General features: G+C 37.8%; 1 protein-coding gene across 2 annotated transcripts; it reads right to left on the bottom strand.

Moving 5' to 3' along the window:
• Positions 1-1,498: 1,498 nt before the first annotated feature.
• On the bottom strand, positions 1,499-19,509 carry LOC127966588 (C3a anaphylatoxin chemotactic receptor-like). Of its 2 annotated transcripts, none has more exons than XM_052567697.1 (2): positions 19,379-19,509; positions 1,499-3,489 (listed from the first exon to the last, which is right to left on the bottom strand). In XM_052567697.1, exon 2 carries the CDS (start codon positions 3,472-3,474, stop codon positions 2,464-2,466), a length of 1,011 nt encoding a protein of 336 aa, XP_052423657.1. In that variant the 5' UTR covers positions 3,475-3,489; positions 19,379-19,509; the 3' UTR covers positions 1,499-2,463. The 2 variants fall into 2 exon arrangements, with proteins under 2 accessions (XP_052423657.1, XP_052423656.1); XM_052567696.1 differs by lacking the exon at positions 19,379-19,509 and adding an exon at positions 4,434-4,590.
• Between the last annotated feature and the right edge of the window lie 4,254 nt (positions 19,510-23,763).

Raw genomic sequence — 23,763 nt, 5'->3', positions numbered from 1 at the left:
AGAAGCATGGCTTTTCTTATCACTGCTATGCTGATGACACCCAACTCTACTTCTCATTCCAGCCTGATGACCCGATGGTAGCTGCTCGCATTTCAGCCTGTCTGAGTGACATTTCTAGCTGGATGAATGACCATCACCTTCAGCTTAACCTTACAAAGACTGAACTACTGGTGATTCCAGCTAACCCATTGATTAATCACAACTTCTCTATACAGCTGGGCTCGTCAACCATAACTCCTTCGAGGACAGCCAGAAACCTAGGAGTTGTGATGGATCATCAATTAAGCTTCACTGACCACATTGCTACAACGACCCGGTCCTGCAGGTTTGCCTTATACAACATTAGGAAGATTAGACCCTTTCTGTCAGAGCAAGCAACCCAACTTCTTGTCCAAGCTCTTGTTCTCTCCAGAATGGACTATTGTAATGCTCTCCTGGCGGGCATTCCTGCATGTACTGTCAAGCCTCTGCAAATGATCCAGAATGCAGCAGCGAGGGTTGTCTTCAATGAGCCAAAAAAAGCTCATGTTACTCCTCTCCTCATCAGGTTACACTGGCTACCAGTAGCTGCTCGCATCAAATTCAAGGTACTGATGCTTGCCTACAAGACGACCACTGGCACGGCACCAACTTACCTAAACTCACTGGTTAAATCTTATGTGCCCTCCAGAAGTTTGCGCTCTGCAAGTGAACAACGCCTTGTGGTGCCATCCCAAAGAAATTCAAAATCACTCTCACGGACCTTTTCCTGGACTGTGCCCAGCTGGTGGAATGACCTCCCAATCTCAATTCGTACAGCTGAGTCTTTACTCATTTTCAAGAAACATCTAAAGACTCATCTTTTTCGCCTGCACTTAACCTATTAACACCAGTACTTTTCCTTTTCTTGTCTTTTTCATTTAAAAAAAAATAAATAAAAAAAAATTATATACACCTGGCTATGCGTTCTATACTAGACTAACTGAGACTTGTCATGGCACTTGTATTCTGTTGTTGTTCTCTTGTTGACCTGACTGCTTCTATTGTTCTCATTTGTAAGTCGCTTTGGATAAAAGCGTCTGCTAAATGATTAAATGTAAATGTAAAGGTATTATGCACTGAAACTCCTTTCTGATACTGCTGCACTATTTTTCGCCGCAGTATTGGAGGAATTGGTGATCCTCTGCCCATCTTGACTTCTGAGAGACACTGACACATTTGAGAGGCTCTTTTTATACACAATCATGTTGCCAATTGACCTAATAAGTTGTAAATTGGTCCTCCAGCTGTTCCTTATATGTACATTCCATTCAACTTTTCAGGCCTCTTATTGCTATGTTATCTATATTCTGTGAATGAAGTTTATGAGATATGTAAATGATACCATTCCTTTTTTACTCACAATTTGTACAGTGTCCCATCTTTTTTTGAATCGGGTTTGTATACATATATATACAACATACAAATATATATATATACATATATACAACATACAAAAAGTGGTTAAAACGCATATAATAGAACATAAATTGTAATTTTTTTCAAAGTGCTTATTCTTTAACAAAATATACAAATTGACAATTGTATGTACAGATATATAACAGTAGACAGTTGTATGTACAACTGAGAAAGACACTATTCATAAATCGTCATAGTTGCTCACTTTCTGTTCAACTGTTTTCTGACATTTCACTCTTTAATAATAGCCTAATAGTTTGCTCTTTTTGCCATCATATGAGACATAATGTCATAAATCCTTTGCACCACATGGGTCAAACACATGTAGCTTCTCAGTATTTTAGAGTTAGTAAGCTCAATAATAAGAGTATGAATAAACTACTCAGACTATTTATACTACAAAAGACTTGCAGAATTAATACTGCTCACACTTATCCAGAATCAGGTCACTTTTATAGCACTTTATAGTACAAAATGTGTTATAAGAAAACAATTTTATTTGCATTTGCCTTTATGATAATGCATTTGGCATGCATTTGTGTCCTCATTTTAAATAATAATAATAAAAAAATCTAATTACAGATGATCTGAACTGAAAGTAGAAAAACACCAAAATGACTAAATCACTGAGATAAGGAAGGGTAAATATATATTTTTGTTATATTCACAATTGCAACTTTCAAATTTAATTTTACATTTGTCTTCATGAATTCAACATAGAAACCACATGTCATTATATTACACAATATTACAAAATTTTTCTAAGCTGATAGCAACCAAAAAAAATTATCAAGCATCAGTATTCCATCATTGTGATGTTTAAAGTTTTGACGATAGTTCAGAAATCACTAATCACTGAAAATACATCAACAATAGAGAGAGAAACACACAGGAATGATGAATAAGAGTTTGATGACTTGCTGACTTCAAGTTGATGAACTTCAAAAAGAAATAATTAGAACAAAATTATTAGAATAATAATAAAAATCGATCAGAAAACTCTGTATAAATGTTCTGATATCTTCACTACACTGAGTGTGTGTGTTGTGGCTGTGTGGATCGTGATGCTTGTGTTCCCTCCTCAGAGAAAACTCTTTCAAAAACACGTCTTAGAGAAAGTTTAACATTGCTCTTAAAATCCTGCCCCATGAAAACATACAGAATGGGGTTCAGACAGCTGTTGAAATACGCCAAAGAGAAGGTCAACGGAAACACTTCCAAACCAACCAATGAACCTGATTTCTCTCCATACATGATTATCAAACACACTATGTGAAATGGCAACCAGCACAGAAAAAAGGCCACGATTACAGCCAACATGATGCGAAACGCTCGTCCAGAGTGAAAATGACTCCTGCCTAACTTGTGTGCGATAAATCCGTAGCATGTTGTGATGCATATGAGAGGAACCAAAAAACCAAACACAAATCTAATGATGCTAAAACTTCCATACAATTTATAACTGACATCATCAGGTTGATACAGGCAGAGTGTTTTATTATTTTCTGTGTAAGTCTTTCTTAAAATCATAAAAGGCAGACTAAGAATTAAAGCCAGTATCCAAGCCATTGCACAGGACAATCGTGCGATGAATAAGCTGCGATGATTCTGAGCCCAAACCGGCATGATTACCTGAGTAAACCGATCCAGACTAATCAAGCACAGTGTGAAAACGCTGGAAAGCATGGTGATGAGCATAATGAAGGGTAGAATCTTGCACATTATGGATCCGTATGGCCAGGGATTATCAAGAAAACTCTTAGTCACATTGAAAAGAGTGGAAAGGCAGCACAAGAGGTCAGCAATCGCTAGATTGAGAAACCATACTGTATTAACAGTCCTCTTCATCTTCAATCCAGCAACATACATGACAAATGCATTTCCAGGAACACCGAGGATCAACGTCAGGTAGAAGAAGACCAGAGAAATCACTCTCGTAAAATTCCACAACTCATTAAAACTATCCTGAGAAACATTTTTGTAGACATTATCATAAGTATATGTCTGGTTCATTTTGCTTGAGTTGCTGGTCTCCATAGTGTTCTGCTTATCCTGTAAATATCATAGATTATCAGTGTCAAACAATTATTCATTCAATTACCAGATTATTTTATACAATGTGATTTACGAACAATGTTCCCTCTAAGGTGTGCAGTCGCGACAGAAATAATGTGACAGGCACAAAAATTAATTGAGAAAGCCATTAGACTGAATTCTAGTAAATGTGAGATAATTACAAACCACTATAGTTGATGTTGCTATAGAGTTTACAGTTTTTATTGAAAGACAAGATTTGCACTAAAAATCAGTTACCGGGAGCGGTAAGAAACAACCAATCAGAGCTGCTGTCCGTAACTTTTTTTCCATTTTCTATACCATGTTTTTAGCCTGTCCTGAATCACTAGGGTGCACCTATAATAAGTGTTTATATTCGGACTATTTTAGATTGCTTCGGGGATACCGCGGCGGAGTAACCCAGTACCTTTGTGATTCTTCATAGACATAAACAGAGAGAAGTAGTTCCGGCTACGATGTTCTTCCACAAGACGCAAGCAGTTCTGTTTATTAACCGCTAGAGCGTCAAAAGTTACCGACTGCAGCTTTAAATAATTTCAGCAGCAAGCAGATCCTCGTTTATGTCAGACTGTGGCGACAGCAGTGCGGACTTATCACTCACACCATCTAAAATAACGGGAAAACATATCGATTTTATGACATAATATGTCGTTATAACGAGAAAACATCTCGTTATTACAAGAAAAGATGTCATTTTACTTTTTAAAATAGAAGGAACATTGCTTAAAATAAGCAATTTGACAAAGGCACCTATTCAGTATTATTAAACAATTAAAATTAATTTTAAATAAGCATTAAGACATTTAATTTAAATAATTTACTATGCAGTCACTTGTATGTGAATGATCTATGTTTATATGTTTTAAATCACACTTGAGTTTTACAGATCAAATATTTATGCCTTACAAACTTGTACTCACCTCACCAGCTGATCTGTACTTACTAGTGATAACTTGCCAGTGCTTACTACTTTAAGGAATAATCACAAGAAATGGAAGAAAGTTCTACTGATTGGATGAAAGGACTACATAGAACTCTGGATGATTGCATGAGTAATTATTTTCTTTGGACAATTATAAAAAAACATTTCTGAGAAAAACTTTGATGATAAGTATTGCATTCTCCTTCCTCTTTTGAAGAGAATGTCACAAGAAAAAAAAAATTAATTACACAACAATGGATATCCTGTGGTTAATAGAACTAAAAGGTCATGGGTTCAATTCCCATGGAACACACATACTGTTAATAAAAACAGTAAAGAAAAAACTGTATAGCCTAAATGCACTGTAAGTTGATTTGGAAAAAAGCATCTGCTAAATGCATAAATGTAAATGTAAACATCAACAACTTGTTTGAAATCTGCCTTGCAGAAATCATAATGTTAATTTATAATACAATATAAATTAATTCAGAGTAGGTTAATATTATTAAGATTATTAAAGAAGCAGTAAAGAAAAAAAGTTTAAATCTCCATTCTATTTATCCTTCATTATGAACATTAACTTTGTGGTGCTTGAAGTGAAAATAGACTATTGATCTATTATTTGCAAAAATAAGGGACTGTCAATATAAATAAAAAATAAAATAAAAAAAAACAAATAGGCCTACCAAAAAGGTAATCAGGACAACAATACAGAACTTGCATAAAATTATGACATGAGTTTAAGTTTTTTTTATTTTTATTGTATGATAAGATAAAGTGAGACGTAATAAAACAGACATGCACACACACGATTAGTCTCAATTTATTTCTATTGTAGGCAAGTTTGAATTATGAAATACTTGCCATTAAACCATTAAATTAAATCATAGTTATCCAGTTCGCAGTAGAATGTTCTAGTGCAGAATGTTTTATTCTAATATTTAATACTTCTAATCACTTCATGTCAGAGTTCGGAATGCAATAAATTAAAAAAGAAAACATGTATAGCTCGAATGAAATGTAAATTGCTTAGGATAAATTTTTTAGCAGAATACAATCATGTTTTATTTCTATTTTATTTAATATGTGAAAAAATTCAGGAATATAGACACCCATAGTGCTTATCACAAGCTGAAATGAGCAATTCATTCTGTGGTCATGTTGTGGATTATGAAAGCAGTTTTTCATTTAGAATTTCGAAATTCATTATAACGACAATGTTTTTTAATAATGTGAGTTAGTGGGAGATTTTCAAACACTGAGGTGAATGAGTCAGAAAGCTGAATGAGTGAGGGATGAAAGTTGATGCACATTATCAAAGTGCAAGTTTATTTAGAAAGCACTTTTTTAAAAAACACCAAGTGTTTATCAAAGTAATGTACACACAAAAATAATTTAAAAAATCAATGATACAAACAGTTAAGAACGCAAAAAAAAAGACAATAAGACACCATAAAGACAATAAAAGGAAAAAGCTGTCATGCAGCGTCAAATGCCAGAAATGAGTCTTTAGGCTAGATTTTCAAACAACAAGTGTTTGAGCCTGTCTAATGTAGAGTGGCAAACTATTCCAGAGCTTCATGGCTCCCACTGCAAATGCTCGGTCACCCCTGCTCATCAACTTTACCCGTGGGACAACTAAAAGCAAATGGTCAGCAGACCTAAGTGCTCTTAGCGGAGTATAGAGTTTGATCAATTCGGACAGATATTTAGGTGCTAAACCATTGAGATTTAAACACAAATACCAAAATCTTAAACTGAATCCTAAAATGGACAGGTAACTAGTGAAGAGAGGCAAGAATGGGGGTAAAATGTTCCCACTTTAGTGTACCTGTGAGCAAGCAAGCTGCCTCATTCTGAACCAACTGCGGTCTGGAGAGAGAGGCCTGACTAATACCTACGTAGAGGCCATTACAATAATTGTTGAAATAAAATATTAACAACTTTTTAATAGTCTTTAAAAGACAGGAAAGTGTTCCTCTTGGTGAGTTGTCTCAATTGGAAAAACAAGATTTAACTTCAGAGTTAATCTGTTTGTCCAATTTAAAATCACAGTCTATGATAACCACTATTTTTTCTACATAGGGCTTCCCCAGGCCCGGTTTCAGAACCAAATCAAAGAGGGTGCTTCTGAAAATTGTTAGGGTGTTCACAAATAATATTAATCCTAATTTTCAACTGTATGAAAATAGTATCACCAAATCGGGCTTAATTTCAATGATTATCTAACATAATACAGTATGTCCATCACTTTGCAAAAACCCCCCCAAAAAATGCCAAATGATAGGTTAGACTACTGTAGGCACATTTCGACTGCACATTTGCTGTGTGATAGCAAGATATGGGGGTAAAATTCCCCTCCACTGTATGATTTTTTTCTTTTTCTTTTATATACCATATAGTTTAGCAATATCACACGAAGAGTTCTGGTTTCCCCCCAAAATATCAGCATGACTGCAAATGTAATGATTTTCTTCTGCATTTGAATAAACAAGAAGATAATATTAAGTAACTTACTGACACAATAGGCTCTCCAAGCTGAATTGCCACTAAATTGGACAAAAATGCCCCTGCACAAAGAAATTAAATCTATTACATCTGTTGCTAACAAAGTGTAAATGAATAAAAAGTGTTCATTTTAGGCGCTTTTTCAGTGTTGCGTGTTATAACCAATCCCACACGATTCTGTTGAGCTTATGAATGCATTAACCAATCAGAGGCGCTCGGAAGAGTGAAAATTAAAAATCATCAGCTTTGTTGAATGTGCACGCATTCTCTGACTGAATTCTGCTAATTCTCTCATCATAAACAACAAAGCGCAGATGTACATACAATGTAAGTAAGGGATTCATTTCGTGGTGTAGACAGCTTCAATGATTATGATAACAATTTTGCTTTTTGAGAGTGTATAAGTTATTTTAATGTTATGATAATGTAATTTTCTTACATTATTTATTCTCCATTTGAATAACCGTTGGTAGGAAGCGTTATCAATTTCTAATGTTTTAATTAAATGGTAATCACATTTAATACAAGTTCAGTCCCATTAAGTATTTTATATGACACCCATGTCTGGTTATTGCCTTAAAAAGACAGGTTTATGATGTTTGTATTTAAAAAATTTGTCTGATTTTTGTCTTACCCTGGAGTTGGTTCACACTCCGCCTATGCATGAAAGCATGATGAAAATAATATAATAATTTGAAAGATCAAGTTTCTGTATTAATTTAGCAAATTTTGTGTATGTTTGTGCACCTGTCTGCGTGTTTATTGATGGTGAAAATTAATACGCTATGAATAATTTTATCTGAGGGTGCTTTCGCTTTGTTTGGGGGGTGCTTAGCACCCTCGGTCACCCCTATAGAACCAGGCATGGGCTTCCCAAGTGGTTTCAATTCACCAAATCTAATGACTCACAAGTACCTCCCGGCATAAACATTATAACTTTTGTTTTATTTTCATTAAAATTAAGGAAAGTTTGTGCGATCCAGGCCTTAATTTCCTCAAGACACTGCAATAGAAGTATCACACTACAATAACTATCATTATATTTCGAAGGCAGGTAAATTTGCGTATCATCTGCATAACAATGTAAAGAAATACAAAATTTCCTAAAAATATGTCCTGAGGGGAGCATATATAGGGAGAACAGAATAGGCCCCAAAATGGAGCCCTGGGGTACCCCACACTTGAAAGCAGCATTTGAGGAGACAAAGTCTCTTCAGCGAACTGAAGAAGTTATTTCGGACAAATAGGACCTAAACCATCCCCACGCAGTACCCTTAATACTAACACATTGTTCTAAACATGAACGCAAGGTCTTATTGTCTACAGTTTCAAATGCAGCAATGTGGTCTACTAGAATTAAAATCGCAAACTCCTCTGAGTAGCAAGTAACTTCAGTTACTTAAGTCATTAAAAACCTTCAACAGTGCTGTCTCTGTACTAGTAAAGATCTAAAACCAGACTGAAACACTTTGTGAATACCATGTAGATCTAGAAATTAATTCCATTGTCCAAATACAACCTTCTCCCGTGGTTTGGAAAGAAACTGAAGTTTTGAGATTGGTCTAAAATGAGGTTGGAGATACTGACCTCTGGTGGTGAATGGATGGATCAGCAGCATGTATGTACAGTATGTGTCACATTGAGTAGATATTACAGAGCATAATGAGATTTGTATAAAGTGGCACTCTTAACTTAGTAAAATGTGGAACATAGATGGCTGCCCACTGCTGTGTGTGTGTGCACTTTGGATGGGTTTGATGCAGAGCACAAATTCTGAGTATGGGTTACCATACTTGGCTGAATGTCACATCACTTTCATTTAAAATAGTTAATTAGTCAACATAGGACTCACAACTTTTTGTGCATTTAATGTCAACACCGTGTCACATGCACAGAATTACAGGATGTTTGAAGTGATATGCTTGATGGGGAAAAAATTACATAGCATTTGATCTAGGCAATTCTTCTGCAAATAATATTATTATGAAATATATATTCTGAAAATATCTAATCTTAAAAAACATTGAATAAGTATGTTATCAAACAACAGTGGACCAAAAATGATTTGGACTAAGTCAAATGTCATTGCACTAGATAAGAAAATATCAAAATGAGGAAAGAGGAGGCCAAGATGACAGCAGTGTGAATGGTCATGTTTTATAAGCGTCTTAAGTAGTTTGAGGAAGTGAAGTGGGTAAATGAAGCCTCATGAAAAACGGATGCCTTGTCCAAATACCCACACTTGTGGTCTTGGCCACATGAGAGTGTGTGCACACAACAGGAAGTGGGCAAGACTGTCTAGATATGGAAGCGTAAGCGTAAGTTCTACTAAAGCCCCTTTCACACTGCACGTCGGACCGGCAATATTTCCGGAACATTGCCGGGTCACCTTCTGTGTGAAAGCAACCACGTCCCGGAATTGATTACCGAATTGAACCCGGGTCGGGGACCTAGTAACATTGGGGGGTTTGACCCGGGACGAGTGCTGTGTGAACAAAAGCCAGATCTGATTCCGTGTCGAAGTGATGACTCTTTTACCGGCTGTTTTGAAGGAAGATCAACATTCGCGACGAAAATATATGTGCAAACTGTAATGAAGCAGAGATCAGTTAGTTACTCACTTTCTGCGCTGACGCCGAGACCGTTTGCTTGCTTCAGTGAAAGTATTACGTGCCTAGCGTTGTGGACTCGTACATTACACGTCACGCGATGATGTCACGTGTCGTAACGGGATCTTCAAGGGTTGTGTGTGAAAGCACGCACATATACCGGGTCATCACTGGCAGTGTGAAAGTGCCAAATCTAGCGACCAGGGACCAATTGCAGGAACACTTTACCCCTGTATTTGCCGGAATGGCAGTGTGAAATGGGCTTAGGAAGACTAAATGGCACATCACATTCCAATTAAGGTCTCAACACGAGGTATATAAAAACGCACTACTTGCATCTCATTGTGTCTGAAGATACTGCCACTGTCGTTCAGCGTCTAATCCTAACCAAATGTCACAGCAACCTGTCATAGTTTGTGATTACTCCGAATCAGATGACGATATTGTGCTTCCATCTCCGGCAGCTACCAGGCTTAGCATTCGTCTCTAAAACCGCGATGCTCCATGGACCCAGTGGTCTTCAGAAAGAATTATAAATACACTCCAGGCTGCCGGCATTCCTATCAACCAAGATCTATCAAGAGATGATCTAGTGCTTCTGGCATTTAACATGCTGGGTTCCCCACCCGATTCACCTTCAGATACAGCTCAGTCATTTTCAGCAACGTCAGGGCAATCCAAAACAACTGGTAGGAAGAGGTCAGCTTAATCTTCTTCTCCCCGCCCAGTTAAGAAACACATGACACATACAAGGATCCACATCCGAAATTGGTTTGCCCACAGTGGTTCAAGCCTCCTCCCAGAGTGAAAGTCTCTACTCTGACAAAATTCTGAATGGTCACTCATCCACTCCTATCAATGTCTCAGTACTCTCTTCTTATCTCTTTTCTCACCCTGAGCCGCTTTTTGTGGATTTCTTAATTAATGGCCTTTCTCAAGGGTTTCGGGTAGGAGTTCTTTCCCCTCTCTCTACTACTTTCGTTGCAAAGAATTTACAGTCTGCTCTTAATGAACCAGAGGTGGTCTCTTTTTTGCTCGAAAAAGAGGTAAATAAAGGTTATGTAATCGGTCCTCTCTCTTCTTCTCCATTTAGTCCCTTTAGGGTTAATTCGCTCGGAGTTGCTATCCGCAAATATTCAGGGAAAAAACAGTTGATTTTCGACATATTTTCTCCCCATTCTGATTCTATTTCTAGTGTATATGAATATATTCCCTCCGAACCTTTTTCTCTGCATTACGCTTCGGTTGATAACGCTATTCAGTTAATCAAATTATCCGGCCAAGGTGCTTGGCTGGCTAAAGCAGATATCACGGATGCTTTTAAAATTATACCAATTCATCCCTCTGATTGGGCTCTTTTTGGCATCAAATGGAATGCAAAATTTTACTTCGCAGACAGACCCGCGTTCGGATGCCGGAGTAGTCCAAAAATCTTAAACTGTCTCTCCGAAGCGCTGTGCTGGATCCTGTTGAATGTATGTAAGCTCCCCTTCGTCTTGCACTTACTGGACGATTTTTTGCTTGTCGATTTTCCTTCTTCTAAAACTCTAGTCCTCGACACACATAAACGGGTCTTTAGTGACGTTGGTGTTCCCCTATCTAAAGAGAGAACAGTGGGCCCATCAACATCTCTCGAATTCCTGGGCATCTTACTAGACACGCAAAAAATGTCACTACGCACCGTTTCAAAAGGTGACATGGTTTCTCTTCTCGGTCATCTAAATTATGCCATGAGCATAATCACCCAAGACAGATCTTTTATATCTCGTCTGTTAACTCTAGCTCATTCAGTACCGAACCTGTACGATTTGATTCGCTTAGACAAAGGATGTATCCAATCTGAAATTCTGGACTCTGTTGCTAAATAATTGGAACGGCTTCTCTTTTTTCTATAATGACGTTTCAGAATCGTCTAATGATTTACAACTTCTCACAGACGCCGCACCTTCTTATAGGTTTTTTTTTTTTCAAAGGGCAATAGTTTGCAGAAAACTGGCCTAACGATTTGCCTAAACTATCATCAGGTTTTGTCTCATCGGCTCTTCACGAAATCTATCCTATCGCGATAGCTAGTATTCTTTGGGGCGCAGCTTGGTCCCGCAAGTATATAATTATGTTTTGACTTGGCAGTCAGTCATTCACAATTTTTTCTTTAAAGCTATTCACATTCCTGGTCACTGCAATATGATAGCTGATGCACTTTCTCGTTTTCAGGTTTTCAGACATCTATGCCCATCAGCCAAGCATGATCCTACTGCCTGCCCAAACCTTTCAGAAATTCTGCTAAATCAGATCCCTCCTTTTACGATCTTCTCAATTCGGCCAGACATTATATCACTAAAGGTATCACTCCATCTACCCTGAAAGCTTATACATCGGCTTGGTCTCTGTTTGTGACTTTTTGTCTCTCATTTAGGAAACCAGTTTTTCCTATCCTTATTACAACTGTCTGCTCATTACTAGTTTACAACTACGAAACACAAAATTAAAAATATCCTCTATCAGGAAACTGCTCGCAAGCATTCAGTTTTTTTTTTTTTTTTGCCAGATATCATAACCCCGATTATTCAAGTCTTTTTAACAGCCGTGCGTTTGCTCCTTAAAGGCATAACAAAATCATCGGTTAAAACCCATGATAAACACCTACCAATTACTTTCTCTGTCTTACAAAAGCTAATAACGTCACTAAGCAACGGTTAATTTTCTACTTACTGTATATTGAAATCCTCTTAGAAGCTTTGTTCCTAACAGCTTTCTATGGCTTCATGCGTCCAGGGGAATTCACGTCCGAATCTAAGCATTTCGAATCCTCGCGAGATATGTCTCTTTCAGACGTTCGCTTTTCACCTATTTTCTTTAATATTTCCCTTAAGCACTCTAAAAACGACTCTATGGGATCAGGAGTAACTCTGTCGCTATATAAAAATGATTACAAGTTTTGCCCTTATTCCTCCATGATTAAATATTTAAAAAATTGTCTCCACACTTCTCTCCAATCTCCTCTATTTACTCTACCTAACGGCGCTCCCATAACTAAGGTCTGGTTCAGCTCTCATTTAGCTACGGTTTAAAAAAAAAAACTGCGGCCTGTCTCCACTTCAATACACCGGACATTCCTTTAGGATTGGCACGACCACTACTGCTGCTGAGCACGGAATTGCAACATCAACAATCAAGTTACTGGGCAGATCTCGTCAGCATTCGAGTCCTACATTAGACCTGAACAAAAATTAATCTTGAAGGCTCAGCAAATAATTTCAAGACGTTCTCAAGGTGATCTATTTGCAAATACTGGTGATGGGGAAATACTATTCATATCCCTTTTCTCAAATATCGTTATTACCTGAGGCTTAACTTAGCCTTTCTTCTGTGACTTCCCCTCTGTTTGGCTATTTAAGTGCCATTTCATTCTGCAGCCTGTTTCTCTGGCCTTGCCCTCGCTGCCCGCCGTGACCCCTATCACTGTCCGGTCTATCGTGGTCCCTATCACTGTCTGGTCTCTCGTGGCCCCTATCACTGTCCGGTCTATCGTGGTCCCTATCACTATTCGGCCTATCATGGCCCCTATCACTATTCGGCCTATGGTGGCCCCTATCACTGTCTGGCCTCTCGTGGTCCCTATCACTATTCGGCCTATCGGGACCTCTCTCCTCTCTGAGGCTCTGCGGTCCATTTTCCTTACATATAAGCTAATACTTTTGCTTATGATGTCGGATGTTGTATTTTTAATGTCTGGCTAATTATCTCAACTTATCTCTTTTGTTCACGTTCCAGGATCCTCTAAGAAATACTTCATCTAGGTGCATATTACATTTTCATTCTTTCTTTTGGGGTAGGCTCCGCCCTGCCTTCGTCTTCGGCAGGATTAGCTGGTATCTACAATCTTCAGACACACTCTACGGATGGGGCCTACGCCAAATTAATTCATTTTTTTGTATGTTTTGTAAATAAATACTTCAGTCTTATCTACACCTCCTGAGTCTCTCTGGTAGAAATGGAAGCGTAACGTAAGTTCTACTATTAAGACTAAATGGCACGTTACATTCAAATTAAGGTCTAAACCAATCGGATCTCAAAACAAGGTTTATAAAAACGCACAACTTGCACATCTCATTGTGTCTGCAGATACTGCCGCTTGGTTCAGGAAATACGTAATATATTAGTAGTCAAGTGATCAAGTGCAAAGACCGTAAGTGTGAGCAGCGCCATCTGGTGGTAAATAAAAAATATAGAATCCAAAAACCTGTGGAATACGCTCTGTCAGATGAAGCAGTGACCACAAGAGAGAAGAGAAGAAGAGAAGAGAAACGGCCAGTACTCCCACAGGCCGGCCTGTCCCTGAGCACCAAACTTCATCTGTGGGCCACCGTTCAGTTTGACTGTGGCTCACTTGTTTCTTTCTGAATGTTTTCAGTATTTTCATGTTTACATTTGACTGAAAGCACAGAACTGAAGCTCGTTTGGAGGTAAATTGGTCAATACATGCAGAAAAGGTCAAAAGGTGGTACTTTGAGTTTCATAACCCAACTAACAGAGAAAATTCTAACAACTTTCACTAACATTTTTTAAAATTTATATAAATATTCTTGAAGTAATGTTTGTGAAATGTTTATACTGTATATTTTTATTTTATATAGGTTTATAAATATTTTATACATGTTCTTCTCATAATGTTGAGAAAACGCTCTGAAATCAGCATTCTATGAATGTGCTCGTTATTTGTCCTTGATAAACATTGTAAGAAACATTTACATAACCTATAAATAATGCTAAAATTGCAAAAAAACCTGACATTTTAATGTTCTGTATATTAAAGAGATAAAAAAAAATAACGCAATTAACGCGGTTGCAGTTTTTTTTTTATTTCCAGTTGTGGCCTATGTGTGTTCAACGTGCAAATAAATATGGATAAGACCAAGGAAGGACTTTTAGACGGAAAGTTTCAGTATAAAACTCTGCCGGATTACTCTTCAGTCTGCCACAAGAAACATTACTCTTCATTCAGTCTGCCACAAGAAACAGCAACATTAAAATCATGAACTCAAATGTCATTGTTTAAAAAAAAAAAAAAAAAACAATGACTGTAACAGTGCGTAAATCAGACCTTTCTGTAACGCTAACGTTAATAAGCTTAAACAAAAATAACAAAATAATTATGTAGCGGAGTATTTTTTGTACACAGTGCCGCGAACTGTCAATCACTCCTGTACGCGTGCATCACTGTCCTCCTCAGCTGCAGCAACTTGCGCTCTCACTCTTCATCAAGCTTTTAAACAAAAAGGGGACAAAAAGATCATATTGTCTTTGTGCATAGGCTATAGATTAATTAGATAAATGAATATCTAAATTTGTGCCTTGCCGTCTATGGTATTTTTTTAGAACTTAGAAAAAAGATGCTGCAGCCAATGAACAGCCAGCGGGGGCTGCAGGACGACTCAACCTCCGCAGATAGTTTTTAATGTTTATCAGACAATAAATACTCAAGATTTTGCTTTAGTATAACTCACAACGAGTTTCACACACCTTCTCCGGCCATGTTGAGTTGTTGACACCTAACAGTGGGAAAAGCGACACATGCGCTATTCACTTGTATAACTTAAGGGTGAATGGGTAATGTAGTTTCTGCTCTGGGTGGGATGAATTAGGAAGCTTGCATTGTGAAGGGCGCTCTGAAAATCGGCAAAAAGATTCAAACCTCTATTAAAACAGATGTCCAAATGAGCGTACCGGTACGCTACAAGCACGTTCTGCGCGCACGGAGAGATGGCGGTAAGCTCAAGAGCTATATTTGGAAGTGGCAGTACTGAGTACCTGTGCGTACTGGCCCACTTAAAGCACTGGCAATGACTATACTTTGGAATTTTTTTGCAGTCCACTTAGAATTCAACATGGAAATCATTTTTGTTTTTTATTGGCATTGATTGTTTTGAAATTCAAATGGTACTTACATGCCTGTGTTTTTATTTCTGTAATAAATATGGCTTTCAAGCCAACAGTTAATTTGGAGGATATTGATGGTTTATTGCAGGTATGTTGTTTACATGAGAAAATCTGTGTTACAAGTTAAACAAAAATTCCAATAAACAATCATATTTTGAATTTAAATAGTTTCTTTGTCTTGAGTTTACATTAATTATTTACATTTACATATCCAAAAAGTTTCAGTCTTTTAATTGCGATTAATCGCGATTAATCGCGATTAATTTTAAAAAATTGTGCGATTAATTAGTTAATTTTTTTTAATCGATTGACAGCACTAATATATATATATATATATATATATATATATATATATATATATATATATATATATATATATATATATATATATATATAAATTCAAAACAAACATTCAAATAACACTTCAGATGAAAGTAAACACAGTAAAATATTTTTGTAACCTTTAAATAACGCCATAACCATAAAAAGGAAACTGGACAATTCAACAATTGTAGAATAATAAAAATAATTTTTCAAATATAAAATAAAAAGTTACTAGATTGTTGATGTTTTTGTAACCTTTAAAAATAGCATTATCACACCGAGAAAACTGGACATTTCAACATTCTAAAAAAAAAAAAAATTCTACAACACTTTTAGAACCTAAACCTGGATTTAGGAAGCTAGTCGATTTTGAGTGGAAGTTGAGGCCTTGTCCATTGAAGAATCACACTGGACGTTAACTGGCACTGACTGTAATCAAATCTAACTGTGATTGTAGACTGGATAGTGTCTTGCATGCATTCTGATGTTTCATTGTAACAATGTATTTGAAAACACAACTGAAAAACAATACTTACAAAAATAGGGGGGAAAAACTAACTAAAAACAACCCCAAGCAAAAACCAAGAGGAAATCTGACATCTGCACACATTCAACACCAAACTTAAAAAAGGAGGGATAACAAGCAACATGTGCACATGATTTAGAGGTACAGACCTGTCACAGAGCGCAACAAATAAGAAGAGCTCAGAGGGTTCAAATGATTTACAGAGTTTAGATGCTTGAATAATTTTATACCCAAAGTACTTTTCTAACGAAATTACTAAGAATGCCTGACATTATATATCAGTATGAAAATCTAGTTCTTTAACTAAAATGAGTTAAATCGTTTTTTGATGCAGCCTTTGGGACAGAAAGACGCTATTACAGACATACAACATTAAACTCAATCTGATCCTGCATTCAAGCAAGTCTTTCATATTAGACTCATTCGGTTACATAGAATAAAGTCTTGTTTTTAATAAAAGCTAAATATCCCATATTTACTGTGTGGGCTTTTAATGATTTTTCTGAGAATAGAATAGAATATAATTGAATAGAATAGAATGGAATAGAATGTAATAGAATAGAATGAGCTTTTATTGCCAGTCATGTGAATTTGCTTCCGTGACAGAAGATTCCACGGTATAGCAGAATAACAGTAACAGAAAAAAAAAAAAATATATATTAAATAACAATAGACAGTTATATGTACAACTGAGAAAGACACTATTCATAATTTGTACTGGTTGCTCACTTTCTGTTCAACTGCGTTTTACAACATTTCCCTCTTTAAGAAGATCCTAATAGTTTGCTCTTTTGCAATCTTATGAGACAATGTCATAAATCCTTTGCACCACATGGGTCAAACACATGTAGGTTCTCAGTATTTTAGACTTAGCAAGCTCAATAATAAGAATATGAATAAACTACTCACACTATTTATACATCAAAATACATGCAGAATTAATACTGCTCACACTGATCCAGAATCAGGTCACTTTTATAGCATTTTACAGAAAGTTTTATAAAGAGAACATTTTCACATTTATTTTATTTGCATTTCCATTTATGATAATGCATTTGGCATGCAGATCTTTAAGCCTGTCATCTGTCATATAACTGATGAGATTCTCCTGAATAAAAAAGGAAAAAGGGGAACTTCTTGTTACAAAGTTTCTTAGCAGTTGCTGGTTTTAGTAAATGCCAGTAAATGTGTTTGTCGATACTGATGTAATGTTCATATACATTTACAGCAAAGTATTTGGAATATTAAAATCTGTTATCTGTCATTTAATTTAATAACTGTCTCCTTGTCATTCATGCTGAAAAGGAGGAAGTTGATTTGTTGCAACGATCAGTTTTCTCAGTAATTACCTCCAAACGTGTGTCCTCATTTTAAATAAAAAAATTGTAATTACAAGTGAATTGAAGGTCCAGTGAACATTACAATAATGATAAAAGTTTACTTTTTGCATTTTATATTTAAAACAAAGTTTATAAATCATGCACTTTGCTTCTGAGTAATTAACTCCACAACTCCATAACACTAAAGCAGAAAAACACCAAAATGACTAAATCACTGAGATAAGGCAGAGTAAAATAAAAGCTGTTTTAGTTATACTTGTCATGAGTCCAGACCCGGTGTTCCTCCCTCTCACCACCATAGAGCACCACTTCCCTATCTCCCGGACTCGTTCACCGTAACACTATACACCTGGTTCACTGTGTACACCTGTGGCATCCACTCACTCACTTACACACACACAGGTGTTCCCCCTTTGTTCACGAGCATATATTCTGGTCTCACCCACCACACTGCCTGGCTATATTGTAATGTCATCTGTGATATAATGTGTTACTCGTGCTTGTATCTCGGCTTGTCCCTGTGATTCGTTTTTGCCCTGTTGGCATTTTTATTCTCATTTTATAATAAAGTGTCTCTTCCCTGCATTTGGACCCAGACCTTGTTCTTTCCAGGGCCCCGTCTCTATCGCACCGTGACAGAATATAGCCGGCAAACATGGGTCCAGCAGGGAGGATCCTCGATGTCCGCCAAGTAGCAGAGTATCGAGGATTATGCTTGGAACTTCGTGGGGGCGGCTCGGCAGTCAGCGACAGAGAAGACCTGTCTAATGGTCTTCTGGGGAGGATTTGCCGAGCCCTTCAAGTCTCTCATGCCGGTCTGGCACCCCGACGAGATGCTGGAGAGTTATATTGACTTGGCTCTCCAGTTGACTGGCTCAGCCGTCAGGGTGGGGGGGCCTGCCCAGGAGTTTCCCGGCGAGGAGGCGGTGCTCGCTTCGCTATTAAATAGCTCAACACAAGAACCAATGCAGTGTGGCTTGATTAAGTGCTGGAAATAGTAGATGATGGGCACAGAACAGTAACAAAACTCTTACACACTTACAGGTGTAGCAGTGTGCAAACTCTAATATACCTTTGTTTTAAATATTTATAAAAATATTTGTTTTTGTTTTTAGAAATTATAAAGTTGATCTCAAAAAGAGAATTCTGCTTCATTTTTAAAATATTAGCTATATATATTAATTATATTATAAAGTATTGAATTGTTCTATGTCAGGGTTTTTTATTATTATTATTTATTAGAATTTCTTGGTGACACAGCACTGTAAAAATACTTTCTCAAGTAATCTAAACGAGAGAACTCTAAAAAGTTTCAATCAAGTATAAAAAACATTAAAGTTAAAAGTTAGTTTATGTGTGTGTGCGCTGTACAGATTTAAAGGTATAAAACATGTTTTGCTCATGTTGCTGAAATGTCTGACCAATAGAGAAAAGTTTTGCTCAAAAAAAAAAAAAAAAAAAAAAGGAAAATAGAGGGAACATTGCTTACATGTATGGAAAATAAGCAATTTGACAAAGGCAATTATTCAATATTATTAAACAAATGAAAATTCCTTTTAAATAAACATTACTTAAGACATTTAATTTAAATCATTAACTATGCAGTCACTTGTATGTCAGTGATCATATGTTCATATGGTTTTAAATCAAACTTGAGTTTTACAGATCAAATAATGCTTTACAAACTTGTACTCACCTCACCAGCTGATCTGTACTAACTAGTGAGAACTTTCCACTGCTTACTACTTTAAGCAATTGTAAATTAAAAGAACCTCAGATACTTTGATCTCCTGAGAAAGAACCAACACAATCATACACAGACACCCCACAGAGTGGAAATGCAGGAAACGCCTCTCTCATATATGTTTCAGTTACTTCTCATCCCTTTCCTTCCCCTGCTCTGATTGGCTAGCAGACAAAATGCATTGTGATTGGCCGAACACCAAAAGCACTCATCAGAAATGTAATGCCCCTTTCCATAATCGCGAGTTTAATCTTTCAGAATACATGTAAAACCGTTAATAATATCCTTAGTTTTACCATCTGTTCAAGCCTAAAAAGTCAAGGCCCCCTTATTTATATATCGCTTGATGACAGTTAAAGGCAGTTCATCATTTAATTCGGTGATGTCAAAAATAGTATCTGTGCAATAATTTGTAGTCAAGTCAACGTTATCACTGTAAATTAAGTGACCCCAACTAAGCAAGTCAGAGGTGACAGCAGCAAGGAACCGAAACTCCATCGGTGACAGATTGGAGAAAAAAACCTTGGGAGAAACCAGGCTCAGTTGGGGGACCAGTTCTCCTCTGACCAGACGAAACCAGTAGTTAAATTCCAGGCTGCAGCAAAGTTAGATTGAGGAACAGAGTTGCGTGACAGACACAGTGACGCTCATATGTGTTTGCAGTACACAAACCACGGATGGTTAAGACAGCTGACTCCTGTGTAACACTGTGTGACCCTATCTATCTCTGTCTCTCTCTCACACACACACAAACACACATGTGATGCTGTAGTACTCGAGTCCGGACTCTAGACATTTTTCTATTATCCTGAACTTGTCTTGGACTTGGTCATTGGACTCGCCAAATATTCTTGTTGGTCTCGACCAAGTCCGGCAAAATTAGTTTTTCTCCTTCAAAACAAAACCACATTTGGATGCAGTGTTGAGCAGTAATGCATTATTAGTAACGCGTTACTGTAACACAGTTACTTTTGACAGTAACTAATACTGTAAGGCATTACTTTTTAAATAAATTAACTCCATTACCGTTACTATATGGTGCTTTGTCCGTTACTTTTTTAAAAATTAATGAATTTTGACTGAAGTGCAGCCTAACCTGTTTGCAGCAGCGACCCATTGTAAGATTGGTGGATGCACCAAACACGAAGACGCTCTGTGGGCATATTTCCGTTTATTCAAGTATGTGCGGCAGTCATGGCGAGTCAAGGCAAGAGCAACACGAGTTTCTCAAAGTGGAAATATACTCATTATTCCACTTTAGTTGATTATTATAAAGACAAAAACCTTTTAGTCAAATGTAAGCTGTGTCTTTTCTGGTTCGAATGTCCCATCCTAGCCCACAAATTTCCAATCTGTGCACTCAGATTTTGTAAACCGTACCGTCGGTTTTTGAATCTGTACCCACAAATTAATAATCTGTGCGCACACTTTCACAATCCGTTCCCATGGATTTGTAAACTGTAGCCTACTCACGTATTCATGCAGCAAGCTCCTACGTGTTAACATACAGTTTTAATGAATATTATTATGTGGAATGGGTCTACAGCAAAGTGTCTAAAGTGATTCTCTGTATGCTTTTCTCATACAGGTGAAACATTGTTGAACACATGCAGCTTGTTTCTACTGTGGAGTCGCCGGCTTTCAGTCAGCTCCTAAGCATGATAACATAGATTTCATTTTTAAACAGCATTTATATATATATATATATATATATATATATATATATCTCAGTGATGCGCGGGTTGATCCAAAATAAGCGGGTGCCTGCGGTTACCCGTGGTTACCCACGGTTGAGAGTCATCCAAAAATATTTTTTATGATATTCGGGTCACGGTCGGTCGGGTCGTTTGAAATACCTTTATAATTTATATAGTACTAGACACAATTTTAAAATACATAGGCCTACACTTTATTGGCTGAATAGCTAGAGTGACCACCTGTCCCACTTTGTTGTACTGTACAGTAATTTTACCCTTTGTCCCACCACATTCAAATTGAGCATCTGTCCCGCTTTTTCATTCGACCCTGCATAATAAATACCAAGTATAGGTCTCTGCAGGAAAGTAATGGGAGTTACCAGATCAGCGTGTTTTTACACCATGGTATCTGATTGGTTGATGTCAGTGACGTTAGGTTTAGGGGTGGGGTTGGGTAAGGGGGATCATTTAGATTGCATGATTTAGAAACACCCAGCAGTTTGAAATCACCCACATGGTGATAAACGCCCACTTTTGCTCTGCAAAGACCTAAGTCTCATAAATACACGAATACGTCCATAGGCGTACTGTTAACTTATGTCCAATAGTTCAGAGGAGAGCAATAAAAGCATTAGTTGATAGGCTGAGTCGTATGAACGGTTGACTGGTGCACGAACGCTAACCTCAACAATCTCAAATTGGAGAGCGCGTGCATTGTTCGGTCAGGTTAAGCAGCCATGGCCAGTGTGGCCACGAAAAAGAGAAGATGCACTTTTAAATTACGAATGGACCGCAACATACTCTTGGTTAAGACCTGTAGATGGCGAAGCAGAGAGAGCTTTTTGCATTTTATGCTAAAACTGTTTTTCAGTTGGACATGGTTAAGAAAATGACGTGACCGTGCATATGAGTGCATATGCATATGAGTACCACAGAAAAAAGCTCATCATCAAGAAACATGCAAATTAGTGATGAACCAAAATGCCATCCAAATACACAAGCATAATCTGGAAAATTAGATCATTCATTGTTGTTTGCATTAATCTTTGAAAAGTTGCAGGCCTGTTACACACCCCCATCGACATTCTAAGGCGTGGTAAAGGCCGTCTTGTGCCGATCCTTTTCTGCTACAGCCACCTGGTGATATCCACTGGCCAGGTCGATACTCAAGAAGAACTGGGCGCCTTGTAGCACATCAAAACTCTCATCCACTCGTGGCAGTGGAAAGGCATCATGTTTAGTTTTCAGATTTAACTTGCGGTAGTCAACGCACAACCTAATACTATCATCAGCCTTTCTCACTAGTACCACTGGGGATGCATAGGCACTTGAACTCTCTTGGATAACACCCTTTCTCACCAGTTTCGATATATATGACACTTTGCCTCTCTGTATTGGTTCTGTGGAATTCTACGATATGGCAGGTTAACAGGCAAATTGTCCTCCAAATGAATTTCATGTTGTACTCCGTTTGTGAACCCGAGATCCCCCATGGCATATCCCCTACCGTACCTACAATGTCCAGCTGAGACACTACTTTAGACCACAGCTCTTGATTTGATGGTGACTTGGCCCCCAGAAAAATCTCTTCTTCCTTAGCAGAAATGCAATGGAATGTACCCTCATATCCTGGATCATTATCCACCAGCTCTACTTTTGACAGGACACCGATGCAAGTCCTGGGGTGCAACCACACATCCTCTTTAGACATGTTAAGAACTTGAACTGGGCCCTCATTATGGTGGGAGCTTACTACTGTCGGCATAACCAGCAAACCCCCTGGCAGTGGCAGGTGTGTTGGCTCTAGCAGCCACTGGCTTTCACCTTTAGCACTCACCAGCCATCCTTTTGACATTACCATAGTTAAGGTGGCTGCTGGCACATAAATGACTCTCCTCTCTGCTACACAGGCCACCCGACTTTTATGGACATCACAGGTCTGTGTATGCTGGAGTATGTTCCTCCAATCAGTCTCTAGCCCCTCTTGCAATGGAGCCTCGAATTCAGACTGCACTATCTGCCTTCACCGACTTATGATGTTTATTCATACAATACAAGAAACAGCCCAAGTACGGGATGTCCAGTCCGTTGGCGGCAGTGAGCTTGAGCCGTCCAGCAGTTGAAAGCATGTCTTCATCATCACATCCCAAATGCTGTCAGAATAAACTTTCTGATATTGTATTAACTTGGCTGCCCGTGTCCAAGAGACATGATACTTCTACACCAAGAACCTTAATATCTACTTGGGGGCATTTTCCCACTGTCCGCTTCAGCAGTTCTTCTTGACTTGAGTCTATAGGCTGCCCCCGGATTGCTCGACTCACAGCAACCGGGACATCACTTTACCAATGCGTTTGGGGGCAGTTCCTGTTGTGGTGTCAGTAAGCCTTTAACAGCCTGTGTTAACTCAAGGATCTGCCTCCCCTGTTCAGCGACTGCATCTATTACCTGTGATAAAGTGACTGGGTTGTGGCCCACGGCTTTCATTTCGGGACACTGTGCACTCTCAGTGAAGGATCCATAAGTAGCACTTCGACTTTTAGGAGTACGAAACCTCCCCGACTGCTCCTCCCAGCCCCGGAGGTAAGCTTCATCCCTAACCTCTACCATAGAAGACTCAGTTTTCTCCCTTACATACTG

This window comes from Carassius gibelio, chromosome B10, assembly GCF_023724105.1.
Source record: "Carassius gibelio isolate Cgi1373 ecotype wild population from Czech Republic chromosome B10, carGib1.2-hapl.c, whole genome shotgun sequence".
Classification (NCBI taxonomy): domain Eukaryota; kingdom Metazoa; phylum Chordata; class Actinopteri; order Cypriniformes; family Cyprinidae; genus Carassius; species Carassius gibelio.
Note: the sequence above shows the minus strand (reverse complement) of the source record. Positions and strands in the feature narration are given on the sequence as shown.